At 52.8% G+C, this 13821-nt stretch overlaps 1 protein-coding gene across 2 annotated transcripts; it reads left to right on the top strand.

Annotated features, from left to right (window-relative positions):
- Positions 1–3213: 3213 nt before the first annotated feature.
- On the top strand, positions 3214–12878 carry YBX1 (Y-box binding protein 1). 2 transcript variants are annotated; one of them, XM_086475960.1, is made up of 8 exons: positions 3214–3370; positions 3714–3777; positions 7408–7441; positions 9700–9789; positions 10012–10314; positions 10709–10791; positions 10900–11165; positions 12838–12878. In XM_086475960.1, exons 1-7 carry the CDS (start codon positions 3214–3216, stop codon positions 11132–11134), a joined length of 966 nt encoding a protein of 321 aa, XP_086332086.1. In that variant the 3' UTR covers positions 11135–11165; positions 12838–12878. The 2 variants fall into 2 exon arrangements, with proteins under 2 accessions (XP_086332086.1, XP_086332085.1); XM_086475959.1 differs by having other exon boundaries at positions 10888–11165.
- Positions 12879–13821: the final 943 nt, after the last annotated feature.

The raw sequence follows: 13821 nt of genomic DNA, 5'->3' as shown, positions 1-13821 counted from the left end.
GCGGGCCGCGCCCTTTGCTTGGGCGTTACCCAGCGCGAGGTGGCAAGCGCTGATGTGCTGGAGGACAGATCCTGCAGGCGGGCTTTGGTGTGCTCTGTTGTCTCGGGGCTGTTTGAAGTCCTTGAAGCAGGCTCCGGCTGTCGGGATTTCCAGGTCTCCATTCCTGGGGCTGCACAGCTCCTGAAGTCACTCGTGCTCACTTCTGTCCAGCCCGAGGCATCTCGCCTGCTTGTACCTGCAGAATCCCAGGTGATGAAAGAAACACAAAGCACACCGTCCCTTTCCTCTGCAGCCCCGAGAACGCTTTCCAGAGGGGTCTCTCCTGTGGGAGGAGGGTTAAAGATTCCCAAGAGCGAGGAGCAAACTGGAAGCTGGTGACAGCTGTGAAATAGAGGTGACCAAAAAGAGAGAGGCTGGGCTGCCGGTGCTGCTCGGGAAATGTGTCCAGATGGCCCTTCCCTGGGGGGCTGCTGAGGCAGGAGCTTGGCTGCAGGCGGCTCGGGGGAGCTCTGCCTGCCAGCTGCAGTGCTGAGGTTTGCACTGCTGAGGCGGGTACCCAAATTCACTGTACTTTTTCCTGAGGGAAAGCAGCGTATTGCTGGCTCCAGGCTTGATCTGGGGAGTAAAGAGTGAATTTAGCATAGCTTAGTAGTGAGCAGCAATTAGCTAGCTAGACCCAGCACAGGATAAGGGAGCAGAAGCAGCCTTGAAATGTTTGAGACAGTAGGAAGAACTTGGATGAGAAAGTACACAATGAAGAAGACTCTGAGCCTTCCTCCGAAAGTCCCCAAAGGACGACCACCAGATGACAGCACGCGCGCGCCAAGAGGAGGAAACGTGTTATAATACTTTCTGAGAAACAATTATAATATCCCCAGCTATTCTCTGAATAATTGCAGACGCTCATGAATATGCATGTTTTGAGGTAATACATAGAGTTGTAGAATGTGACCCGTGTGCCAGCTAGGAGGAGCGACCCCCCTTGCACCCAGCGCTGTGCTAAACAGACCTGCTTTGGAACTCTCTGCGAGGTAGAGAGTTTGTCTCCACGCTTCAGGGGCAGCAGCTCTTTCTCAGCCTGATGCATGTGTTTCTGTCACTGCGATCAGCTAGTCTCGCTTCCCGCGTAGCAGGGGTCACAGAGCTTCCCCAAATGAACATCCTCGCAGGCTTCATCACCGAGATTTGAAGGTGTCTCCACAATTTCCTCCCCTAGGGTCCCTTGCATGGTGGATTCCCTATTTGCCATTGTATTTTAAGGCTTGTTTTTCTCTGGACTTCCTGAGCATCGTCCAGTTTTGATATCCTTCTGGTTTCAAGGTCACGGTCCCGATGCAGATCCCTTGCGGGACTGTTTGACTGTTGGAAAACTCTTTCCTTCGTTAGCCGACTTGGAGATCTCCTGGAACCGTAAGTGACCAAGATAGCTTGACAAGGCCTATGGCCATACCCCCCCGTCGGTTCTTGCGATGGGCTGACCTTGGCCCCATTCCCCCCCTGGCCGTGGTGTAACGTGGGAAGCTGGGTCCCTGGCTTCCAGTTTTCACGCTAGGATGGGGGAATGGGCAGTCCTTTGGGGGTGATGTTGCAAGGGCTGATGCCGAGGGGATACGCCTTGGTCGGGAAGGTGGTGGAGTGATGGGTCAGCTCCCAGATACCTTCTTGGTGCTTGCCGGTGAGTGAGGTTTGTCTCCTCTTCTGAGGGAGGAGTGACATAGGCAAGGGCAGGGCTAGGAATCTGTGACCAGCAAGCCCATTTTTCAAGTGCCCGAGGAAAGTGACTTGGTGGACAAGAAGGCTGGGTTTCCCCCGGACCTTGCCCCTGGGGAATTCAGCAGAGCTCTTGGATCTCTCTGAGCCCACGTAAGGTGAAGACGTAGGGGATGGAGGCAAAGAGGAGGTGAAATGAAAGGTGATCCTTAGAGAAGGGCTCGGGAAGGGAGGGCAGCTGCCCCCCAGTCTCTCCCCCTCCCTCTGGCAGAGAAGCTCCCCTGGGCAGGAAGGATGGGATGCTGAGGAAAAGGCTCATTAAAGACAAGGCTGCGAAGAGCCCTCTGGCCCGGGGCTGCAGCCTGGCTCCGAAACGGCTCCAGCAGGAGGCATTTCTTTCTGGGAGGAACTGCCCGGGCAGGTGAAAGCAAAGGAGCTCCTGGGGGCGCAGCGCAAGCGCAGGCAGAGGGAGCCGAGCCTGGGCCCTGCATCTGCAGCGTGGAGGGGCCGAGGGGCACCTCAGCCAGGTCCCAAACTGCCGTGGGCAAAGCGCAGACCCTTTGCCCTCCTCCCCGCGAGGGCTGGCACGGGGCTCGGGACCTCTGCGCACTGCCCGCCCCCTGGGGCGGGGGGTTAGACCCGGTCCCCCACCCGGCTTCAAGCGCCAAGCGGGGCGCTTGGGCCCGTCCGCTCCCCGCCAGCGCAGCCCCCCCCCCGCCGCCGTTCTCCGGGGGCTGATGGCGATGCTTTAACTGCACTCAGGACGTGTCTGAGGCAGCTCCGCCACGTCCCCCCCCCCGGCCTCCCCGCCCCGCCCCGCCCCGCCCCGCCCCGCCGCGGGGATTAACGCTGCCGGGCTCCCGCCTGCTGACTCCCGCTTCTCTCCCGGCAGCCGGGAGCGCCGGGGCTGCACCCAGCCCTGGGAGCGGGGCCGCTCTGCCCCGTGTCTTCAGGGTGAGAGCGAACCCCGCCAGGGCGTCCGTTGGGCCGAGTCCCTGTGACACCGGGCGGGGGCTGCCGCTCTGCTGGGGGGCGGCGGGGCGGGAGGCCCCTGGCTTCCGCGGGCGGGCCCACTCTTGCTGGCGCGGCGGCCAATCAATCGCGGGGGCGGGGTCTCAGGGCAGGCTGGGAAGAAAAGCGAGCCTGCTCGGGGCGGCCGTGGTAGCCAATGGGTGTTCGCTCCTTAGGAAAGGCGTGTTGGTCCACCAATAGGCTCCCGGCGAGGGGCGGTAGCCGGCAGGGCCCGGGCCAACGGGCTCTCTCGGCGCTTAACGAGCGTTCTGAGCGGCGAATAGTGTGGCGCGCGGGCGGGGCGCGCGGGGTGGCTAGCCGGTGCGGGCCGCCATTGTGGCCAGTTCGATCGGTATCGGGAGCGGAGAGCGGAGCTCAGCGAGCCCGGAGCAGGGAGCAGCCCCCCCACGGCCGGCCTCAGTCACCATCACCCCGCGGGAGGCGGCGCAAACAGCCAGTCACCACCACCGTCCGCACCGAACAGCCGCCGCCATGAGCAGCGAGGCCGAGACCCAGCCGCCCGCCGCCCCCGTCCCCGCGGCGGCCCCCGCCGCCCCCGCCGACTCCAAGCCTAACGGCGGGACCGGGAACGGGGGCAGCGGTCTGGCCTCGGCGGCGCCTCCCGCCGGCGGGGACAAGAAGGTCATCGGTGAGGAGAGGGGGGGTCCTCGGCGGTTGGGAGGCCTCGGCGGCGGCGCGAACCATCCTCCTCCCCGCCCCCCCCCCCCCCCCCCCCTCCCGTGCCGCCATCGCTGAGGGGCGGCGCGCGCGCCCCCTCGCTGGCGGCCGTTGGGCGCTCTCCGCCCCCTCCCCCCACCGCCTTCCTCCTCGTCCTGCTCCCGCGCGCGCCGCCGGGCCCCGCGTGTCGGCGGGTGGGGGCGGGGCGGCTCAAGATGTCCGCCACGCGGGGCCTTTGTGTGCGCCGCCCCGCCACGTGCCACCCTGACGCCGCCGCTCTCTGCTTTCTCCGCTCCCGCCGCCTCCTCCCGCAGCAACGAAGGTTTTGGGAACAGTGAAATGGTTCAACGTGAGGAACGGTTACGGCTTCATCAACAGGTGAGGGCCCGGCGGCGGCACGAGCATCGGGGAGCGGGCTCGGGGCGGGGCGGCCTGTGCTGGGGCCCCCGCGGGCGCTGGAGCCGGGATCGAGCGGGCGCGGGGTGACGGGCGCTGCTGGGAGCGGGGCGGGCGGGCGGTGGGTGCTGGCGGCGGGGCGCTGCCGCCGTCGCCTCTGTCACCCGGCCCGGTGGCATTTGGCAGGAGCAGCCGCCAAGACGCGTCCTGCCTCCTGCCAGCACCCCTTCCCCCGCCGGCGTGTGCGGGGTTGGCTTCCTGGTACTTCTCTCGCCCTCCCAGGAGCTTCCCTTCGTGGCGGTTTTTCTTACGTTAGGGTTCTTTTTGACGTCGGTGTGGGTTTGGAGGGGGTGGTTTTGGTCTTCAGGGTGTAAAAGTCTGCTGGCTGTTACCACACGTGAAATATTTGCTTAAGTTCAGTCACATCAACGCAAGCAAAAACGGCTTTGAGTGCTAGGCAGCTAAAAGTGCGCTCTCTCGAGGAAGCTCTAAATGGGATTTCTGTTATGTCACCGGAGTGGAGTGTCTAAAGGGGTCTCAAGAAACAAGCGCCTAGAAGATTCCTCTTGTGACGGTAGTTGGTTGAAAGAAAAATTGGGCCACTGAAAGAGTTGTGTAAACACTTAAAATGGGCCTATTGGTTAAGCTCTGGGGCAGTGGAGGAGGCCTGGAGCTGCTTTGCAAACCAGTTCTGGGAAAAGGGCCTCCCCGCGGGTGGGTTTGCAGAGGCCATATTCCACAGATCTGTTTGACTTGAACACCTCGTACCTCAAGGGCACAGTTCCAGAATTTGGCTGAAGACTTCCGAAGTCTTGAGGAAAGGGAAGCAGGTGTAGACACTGGTGCTTCTGTCGGGCCTTTTATTTAGGTTTGGTTTAAATACTGCCTTTTTGGAATGGCCTGTTCTGTTATGACCCAGTCCTAAGTGTCTGCCAAGCTCCTAAATTGGTTTTGTGTCTGCCACTTGAAAAATGTGGCTCTGAGTCTGCCCAGTTTGCGTTCTTCATGTAGGATTTTACATTAAGTGCCATGTAGTCGTCGGTGCTGCAAGCTTTGGTGTCTTTGGCTTTTGTAAACGTGTTTAAAGTCACAGGCCACAAACTCTGCCTCTAGGGAAGGCTTTTTCCCTGTTCCCCTGGGTAGTGGAAGCGCTTGGTGATGTGAGTCAAGCAAGGAAGCAACAGCAGCCCGTTAAGACATTTGAGTGGCTTCCCCAGTCGTTGATTTGGCAGCTGCTTAATCCCTGAGGTTGCCATTTTTAATGAGAAACCCAGTGTGATCTGGTGTTATCAAGAGATTAGCGCCGCAGCCTGAGAAGCCAAGTGGAGGACGTTTCCTCACCTCTGGAATCTCTCTGGCTTATTGCAAGCGAAGCTTTGCAGGAGCTCCTGCCCTTGTGTGTCTCTGCTTCAGCTGGGTCTGCTGGCAGCTGCAATCGGCTGCGGAGCTTCAATGTAGGTGCGTGTTAACTTCCAAGTAGTTCCTGTGTTCTTTTCATGTTTAAAGTGCTTTTTTTGTGGTTTTGTTTCTTTGGTTTTTTGTTTTTTTTTTTTTTTTTTCCCCAAAGTACTAGTTGGAATTCTGAGTATATCTGTCAATTGCTTTTCACAGTTCTCAGAACAATAAAAGAATGTGCAGGCCACTGACTGGGGCCTGTTACCATGACTGGAGCCGCCCGGTGAGATCTGGCTTTGCATTTAGTGCTCCGCTGGACTGGACAGGGGCGTTTTCTTAATCTCACTGCTTGTCCAATGCTTTTTTTTTTATGAGTTAAAGATCTTGAGGGGAGAGTCAGCAAAGATCAGCTAAAAGGCTTGTTAGGCCCTCAGAACGGGGGCGTCTCTTGTACCATTTCAAATTTTCTTGGAGAAAGCGATTGCTGTTACTACTGCACCATCCCAGCGGCAGTATCCTTGCTGCTTCTGGGTGTGCTTGCTGGAAAACTGCGTCAGGAACTGTGTGGAAGGCCCTGGGCTTTAAAAATTGACCAGTATATTGATTCACTGTGTGATATGCCTTGAGCTGTATCTGTGTAACTGAGTCATTTGTTGATCTAAAACCCCAGCATCCTCTGAAATGGAAATTGCGTTTTGAAAAGGACTGCAACAACAAGCAGCTGATGTGGTTGCCCAAAATCAAACTTGGGCGAAAGTGTGGAGCATCCACGCTTGCAGAGCACAGGCAACAAGTGCTTCCTACCACCGTTTTCCAGTTGAGAGTGAAGGCAGGTGCTAAGCATTTTTACTGAAAACCTGTTACAGGACTCATTTCCCCGTACATTTAGGGTTTCCTCAGGAGAGTGGGCTTTTCAGCTTTTGGAGCATCTGGTAAGAGATTGGGAAGAAGAAAGTATTTAGGCTCAGGCGTTGTAAGGGCTTCTGGAGCCACATCATGGGGCCTTGGAGATAAGCCGCTTTGTTGCCTTTTGACTGCCTTTTTCTGGTAACCGTTGAGGCTTGTAGGTGTCAATTCCATGAGGAAACGAGGTGACTGGTGCTGTCTGACAGAATAGCCATAGCTTAGCTTTGAGTTTTTGGAGAAGTCTTGTCATATTTTGAAGTCAGTGTTGAGGAACACCTGGCTTTATCTTAAAAACAAAAACAAAACAAAAACAAAAACAAAACAAAAAAAAAACCCCAACCCCCAAAACAAAAACATTCTTTATTCTGTTAGCCATGCCTGTAAGCTCTCCAGTGCTGAGCACGTTTTTTGCATGAGCTTGCTTTGCAATGTCTTTAACCAGTCACTTGTAGGAAATAAAAGCCACTTTGCTGTTGATTCAAACTGTTCTCTGGGCTGATGAAACTGAGACTGCAGCGAGGTTCAGTTGGTGCGACGCGAGCTTGGATGTGTGGTTGTGAGTTTGTTATAACAGAGTGGTGGAAACGGCACGTACAGCGCTCGCGCCAGTGCGGAGGCTATTTCGGCCGTACCTCTTAATTGCGGAACAGAAACTTGTGACTTCAGTTGGTACCGTGTTGTGGTCATCCAGCCTCAGCATGGTAATGGTGGACGCTGTCGCGATCACACTGAAGGATGCTTTTGGATCCTTGTAGGTACAGACTTGAGTGGTTTTCTGTTCCTTATGAGGGGAGAAACCCAAGCTCTTCCCTCTCTGCGCTCACAGCTTGACTAACCCTACTGCCTTCGGTGGTCAGCTGGTGGTGTGCTCCTTGGACGAAGGAGACCTCGAGGCTGAGAGGATGTAACTCTGGAAGAGATCACACAAGGCTTGGGTGGTGTGACCGTAGCCTGTTTCAAAGACAGCGACAGCTGATCTCCCCCACCAAGCGCTGCCAGCAATGGGCGACTGCTCACCGTTGGGTGTTCTTTCTTCAAACGTCCCCGTTGGTGGGGTGTGAAGAGTGGGGGGCTGTGCAGGAGGGAGGGAGAAGGCTTTCGCGTGTGACTTGTGGACTCCAGTGTGTGCTCTGAACCTTGCGTAGGCTCCCTGACAGCCTCTTTACTTCCAGCAGCAAGTTGGTAGGGGACTAGTTGAGGAGCAGGGCTGATGCTGAAAGCTAGTTGTCCTGACAGATCCATGGTTTGGCCCCACCCCAAACAACTGAATTTTTAATTTACTGTGAATTTCAACTTCCCGTTGTCTTGCAGGAACGACACCAAGGAAGATGTGTTTGTCCATCAGGTAAGATTTCTGTGAAACTGAAACTGTGTTGCCTCTCTGAACCTTGCTGCACCTGACCTGTGTAAGTAGGACTGAAGTTGTGAAAGACCCTCACATTTTCCCAGAGCTGTTACGCGGACACAAACAGCTGTTCCTCGCTGCTGGATTGCAAGTAGAGCCCACTTGCAGGGGGGGGGGGTTTGCTGTGCGCGTACATCCATCGTGAGGACGTGAGATAGGTGGGGTTGAGCGGGCTGGTGCTGTGTAGTGGTGACAATGGCACTGTCTGCCGGTGTACTTTGCTGGCTTGGGGATAGCTGTTTGAAGTCCAGTGAAGTCGCCTTGTGGATTCCTGTAGTTGTTAAGTAAGCGTATGGAAATAAAGTTAAATGAAAAGCTTTCAGCAGGGAGAGAAATTAATTGGGCTGTAATGGGGATGAAGTGCCAGTGAAGATTTACTTTTTTTTTTTTTTTTTTAGGCACAACTTTTATAGAAGTTGTTGCTCCAGGCTTTCAGTGAAAGTCTGCAAACATTTTAATAGGTACTTTTTCAATTTAACAGGCAGGTACACTTGGATATAACGTGTGGCGAGCATGTAAACCTCTGGAAACTAGCCCAGAGCGAGACTGTGCACCCCACCTGTGGCTTATTTCACGGAGCAGGCTGGCCTTAGTTTAGTCCTTTGTCTGACTTGCCAGGCTGTGACCAGTGAAGCGCTTTGCAGCCTGTCTGTCTTGGGATCTCTTGTTGCAGAGCAGCCCACAAAGAGTTGGTTTATTTACTTCTGGCATTTAGGAGTCTGTGGATTGTTCTTTCGTTTCGAGTCAGGGATACACCGCTGATGTGAACACAAAGGGAGGAAAAAGTAACCCCTGGAAAGTGTTTTGACTGGAGTTTGGTTTGCCAGCTCTCAGCTTCTTGCTTATGCGATGGCTGAACTACCTGTTATTAAGATGCAGAGGCCTTTGTTTATGAAAGGTTATTCTGTAATGGGCAGTGGAGAAACGCCAAGCACTGTGCTGTGTTTCTGCGTACTGGGGCAGGAATCCATACCCTGAAGGAATGTTTTCAGGCTCTCTTACCTGCACTTGACTTGCAGGTCGGGTAACCCTGGAAGTGACCTTAGCTGACAAGTCAGATTTCAGGACTTGTCATGTAACTGCTGTCTGTGTTTCTAAAAGCACAGTTCGGCAGTGATTTCTTTTAATGTAATAATTTTCATTATTAAACTGTCATAAGCATCTAATCTGAAAGAAATCAGCTTGTTTGGGGAGTTACAGCTGTGTATGCTTTTTCCCATCCTCATTATCAAGCTTGGGTCTTGTGAAGAGCTGTTAGACTCAGCTACTGTTGTAATAAGGCTTCCTGTCTTTCCCCAAAATCGCTGCTTTATAGGCTGAGACGTGGGCATATTTTTCCATAGATTTTTTTTCCATTTAGGGGGAAAAAAATCTAGTGAAATTCTGTTGCTGGTATTTTTTTGTAAGGTTGTTACACTTGTATTACTGTTCACTTAGTGTTTGGTAAGCAGAATGTGGCTGAGAGCAGCGTATATTGAGTATTAACTCCTCTGTGAAAATTTTAATCCACTGCTGAATAGCACAAAATTCAGTGTTTTCTAGTAATGTCCTTTAGCGTGCAGATACTGATACAAAGGCTCATCTGCTGCTGACACCTTGGAAGGGCTAATCCTTGGTGTGTGATGCGCAGCTAGAATAGATTTGAGATTAATCGGTAAATGCTGTGGCTGAAGTGATGGTGTTGGAAGCCTCAGAGAAAGAAATGTGATTTCTGGCCATGGGTGTGTTTACATAGCTTGGGACGTGTGGGCTGCTGCACACTGCGGTGGTGTGGGAAAGGGGAGAGGGCTGGGAAGTGAGTGTGTAATTGGGAAGGCTGTGTATACTTCAGGGGAACCCATAAGTGCTATGGGGTGTTTAATGCTAAACTCTGGTTGGCAATACTGTGGCCAGCGTGTGGGGTTGGTTGGTTTGTGTGTTTTCAACCAGCAGTCAGTGATGAGAGGTGTTTCCAGTCAAGGGTAAAGCTGTTGCACATTTCAGAGAGGCCAGAGCTATAGTAATACAGGTAAATTTTATGGCTTCCTGGATTTTCACAGTGGTTTCATTGTTTTTTTGGGAGTGCAGGTCTTCTTCCTGAGATATTAAATACTCAAATTCCTTAATATTTTTTTAAATTTTTAAAAATTCTTCAGATATGCAAAGTAGTATTCTTGTGCTGTGCCTGTCAATGTAATTCTGTGATGTTATGTTGTTAGACTGCCATAAAGAAGAATAACCCCAGGAAGTACCTCCGCAGCGTAGGAGATGGAGAGACCGTGGAGTTTGATGTGGTTGAAGGAGAAAAGGTAAATGCATCTCTCGGGCGTTAGAGTATGCACAGAAAACCTGGTCTGCAGGCTTTGGTGTGGTGCCTGTGGTTTGAGTCGATGCCTGATGACCTCCAAGGAGGCGAATGGTTTTTCATTGCTGTACAATGCTGGGTGTCAGTCGTTGCTCAGTGCTAACCTGTATTACGCTGGAACTGGTCTGATGCTGACTGTTCCCCTGACACTGTCCCTGCTCTTCAGGGTGCGGAGGCAGCTAATGTTACAGGTCCTGGTGGAGTCCCAGTGCAAGGCAGTAAATACGCAGCAGACCGTAACCATTACAGACGATATCCACGTCGCAGGGGTCCTCCACGCAACTACCAGCAAAACTACCAGAACAGTGAGAGTGGGGAAAAAAACGAAGGAGCAGAGAACATACCAGAAGGTCAAGCCCAGCAACGCCGTCCCTATCGCAGGCGGCGATACCCACCTTACTACATGCGTAGGCCCTACGGGCGTCGACCACAATATTCCAACCCTCCCGTGCAGGGAGAGATAGTGGAGGTAACATTTGCTTTAAGCGCGGCGCTGAACTGATTTGATTGCTTTGGAGCAGGGTGACGGGACGCGGCTTTCTGCTGCTTTTTGTGGAGACTCAGGGTGGTTTTGGTAAGGTTTGGCAGTAAGGTGAAACGTTGGAGCAGATGTTGATGAGCTGACAGTTGTAATGTTACAGCTTCTAAAAAGCAGAGTGTGTTCGAATTTGTGTTAACTTCCTGTATGATTAACTGGAAGAAACACAAATTCTACACTGTGCGTGCTCTTGTGCCTTGGGACCGCTGCCCACCTTGTACCCCTCAGACCTGCCTTACAGCCCCTTTCCTCGCGGCTTGGCCAGCTGTGGTGGTAATGGGCTTCTGCCTGTGGCTGAGATGGTTTGTTGCCCGATGTCTTCCAGGGTGCTGACAACCAGGGTGCAGGAGAACAAGGCAGACCAGTCAGGCAGAACATGTATCGAGGTTATAGACCACGATTCCGCAGGTATGCTGCAGATCAGCTGTGGGGTTTTTAAACCTTGCCTTTTAGCGACAGAGACAGAACATGGTGATGGTCAGATGCTGCATTGTTAAAGCCTAGCTTGACTTTCAGGGGTCCTCCTCGTCAAAGACAGCCTAGGGAGGACGGGAACGAAGAAGATAAAGAGAACCAAGGGGATGAGACCCAAAGTCAGCAGCCACCACAACGTCGGTACCGTCGTAACTTCAACTACCGACGCAGACGCCCAGAGAACCCTAAACCACAAGATGGCAAAGAGACGAAGACAGCCGAACCACCAGCTGAGAACACGTCCGCTCCCGAGGCCGAGCAGGGCGGGGCTGAGTAAATACCGGCTTACCATCTCTACCATCATCCGGGTGCGTGTCCGGGGGTTCTGGAGGGATGGGATTTGATGACTGACTTTTTTTCTTTTGATGCTTTCCTTTAATTTTTGCCTTAAAAGGTTTGGACTGTTCTTGCTCACGCGCATCGTAACTGAACTGGCCGCACTTGTGAGCGTGCCTGCAGAACTGAGCTGTGGGACTCTGCTGTACAGATGCTGATTAGTTGGGAGGACTCAGTTACAGGCTTTGGTTTTCATTGATGGTGTCACTGCCCCGAATACTGTTAAAATCTTGTCTGTGCTCAGTAGTTCAGGCTTACGGCAGTCTTTGTTCACCCCAAAGCAGTTAAATTCCAGCGGTGCTGGTGTAGTGACTTGGGAGTAGCAAGGAGGTGCAGGTCCTGGGATTTACTCAGCTCTGTAAGTATCTGAGCTTTTACCGCTCAGTTCCAAAGGGGAAGTGAAGAGCATTAAGACCTCTCTAGAAAGCTGATGCAGAATTTGCAGGAGCGTCTCTATCAAAACAAAAAAGTGCTGGAAAAATTGGTAGAGACGGTCAGTCCTTTCGATGGAGCGTCTGGGGTGCCTGTGGCTGAAGTGCTCCTTGGGTTGCGTGAAGGTCGGTGTTGGAACATGGTGTTTGTGGCAAGGTAGACGTGGTGCATGCTTGGTGCTGTCTCCTGATGGCCAGTTTTGCTAATTTGGCAAAATTTTAATTGCTAGGACTCTTTCTACTTATTCTGCTTTTTTTCTGGCACCTTCCTCGTCTGTTTTTACTCTCTCTCTGTGTTTCCTCTCACCAGCGTTTGTATCCCATTCCTAGTGTCTCACTCGCCACGTGTTGCCTGGAGGGCAGGCAAAAGGAAAGACAGACACGCTTAGGCTCCGGTGGGAGCGGGTGGTCACGTTGATGGGATGAACAGGGGATGCAGGAGCTGGGCGTGGGGAATGGCTTGGTGTCAGCAACAGTGATGGGGCTGGGGAGTGCGTGGTGCAGGTGGATCGCTTGGTACCACCTCAGGCCTTGCTGCAGTGTTGTCTGTGTGCCTGATGCAAACCTTTGGTTTATCCTGGCGTTCATCTCGATGGTTCAGACCTGCTGGATGAATTCCTAATGCCACAGGCTTTGAAGAAACACCAAGATGACACTTGGTTGCTCTTTCTGTCTGCTGATGGTATTGGAGACCGTAAATTGTGGTTTCTGTGGTCTGGGCAGTGGCTTGCCGACGTCACGCTGCCTCTGTTAGGCACAGGTAGAAATCTTCAACTGTCTTCTGAAGGTCTTCAGTTGTCCTCCTGCCTTCCCAGGGGTGGCTCGGAGTTCACAGCTCCGTTTCCAGACCTGCTCCTGCAGTGATGTGAGCAGCTCTCCCCAGGGGGCCGTCACGAAACAGGCTGAAGCAGGAGGCCAGGCAAGGGAGAGGTGCAGGCAGGATTCCTTTGCGCTTAGATGTAATGTCTTCTCTTTCTGGAGTCCTTTGCGTTCGTTTTGTGTGGAAGATGCAGTTCTGTCACGGAAGTGAGCTGGCGGTGGGAGGCTGGCGGGCTGATCGGAGAGCTGTTGTGGTGAGGTGTCTTCCGTGTGTGTGCCAGTGGCTCAGGGAGAGTTGTGACCTGCAGGTGAGCCTTGGCAGCCCAAACACCCGCGTAACCCTCTGACACCTGCCTGATCATCCTTTTTTTTCTCTCTCTCTTTTTCAGTTTAGTCATCAAAGAAAAGACTTAAGAAATGAAGAAGAAAATGAAATTCCAGCAATAAGAAATGAACAAAAGAATTGGAACTGAAGACCTTAAGTGCTTGCTTTTTGCTGTTGACCAGATTACTAGAACTATCTGCATTATCTATGCAGCATGGGGTTTTTATTATTTTTACCTAAAGAAGTCTCCTTTTGGAAACAATAAACAAGTTTTTTAAAAGCCTGTTTTTTCTCAATATACCTTTAAATGTTTTTAAATTGTTTCATATCTGGTCAAGTTGAGATTTTTAAGAACCTCATTTTTAATTTGTATGGAATATACACCTGGTTTTTTCAAGTCAAACTGCAAGCATCTGTTAATAAAGGTCTTAAAGAGTTACCTTGTGTGCTTGGTACTTTTACACCCGCTTCTGTGTGAAAGGTTTTAAGTTAAGTGTTTGTAAGAGGTTTGGGAAAAAATGGCTGCTTTACTCCTTCAGCATACAGGCTGTTGGGGTAAAACACAAAAAAATTCAAGTAAAAATCCCTAAAAAGTAATTGAGCCGTGCTGCAGCTGGGTGAGAAGGCTCCTGGAGGGTGAAGAGGGGAGGTGCTCGGTGTCAGACTGGTGCAGCTCAGCTGTGTCCCTGCTTGGAATGTGTCACAAAACTGAGGTAACAGGAGGGTGCTTGGGGAAAAAAACCACACACAAAAAGCCCCCACAAGTTGGCACTGGCAGCACGGCTGCTCTGCTTCGTACAGCACAGAGGTGAGGTCTTTACAGCTGCTTCACCACGGAAGTTGCTGGTGCCTTGTTCCTGTTGTGGGGGAAGGGGAATTGAGGGAAAAGCAGGGCAAAGGGGGGTTCCCAGCTGGATTTGGAACCCAGAGCCTTGGCCAGCAGCCTTGGGGGGGGGGAGGCTTGGTTTAACCAGCGTGCTTGGCCTGCCGAGGGCTGCTTTGCCTTGAGGCAGGTGTCAGAGAACCCAAACTGCTGCTGCCTGGACGGCTCCT

This window comes from Leptosomus discolor, chromosome 20 (genome assembly GCF_034619465.1).
Source record: "Leptosomus discolor isolate bLepDis1 chromosome 20, bLepDis1.hap2, whole genome shotgun sequence".
NCBI lineage: Eukaryota > Metazoa > Chordata > Aves > Leptosomiformes > Leptosomidae > Leptosomus > Leptosomus discolor.
The sequence above is the reverse complement of the archived record's forward strand: the minus strand, read 5'-3'. Positions and strand labels throughout refer to the sequence as shown.

Bases quoted from the DNA above. Each gene is read 5' to 3' on its own strand.
- YBX1 (XM_086475959.1), top strand. From the start codon at position 3,214: ATGAGCAGCGAGGCCGAGACCCAGCCGCCCGCCGCCCCCGTCCCCGCG. The intron at 3,778-7,407 runs GTGAGGGCCCGG...GTTGTCTTGCAG, and splicing joins GGTTACGGCTTCATCAACAG to GAACGACACCAAGGAAGATG. The intron at 10,315-10,708 runs GTAACATTTGCT...GATGTCTTCCAG, and splicing joins TGCAGGGAGAGATAGTGGAG to GGTGCTGACAACCAGGGTGC.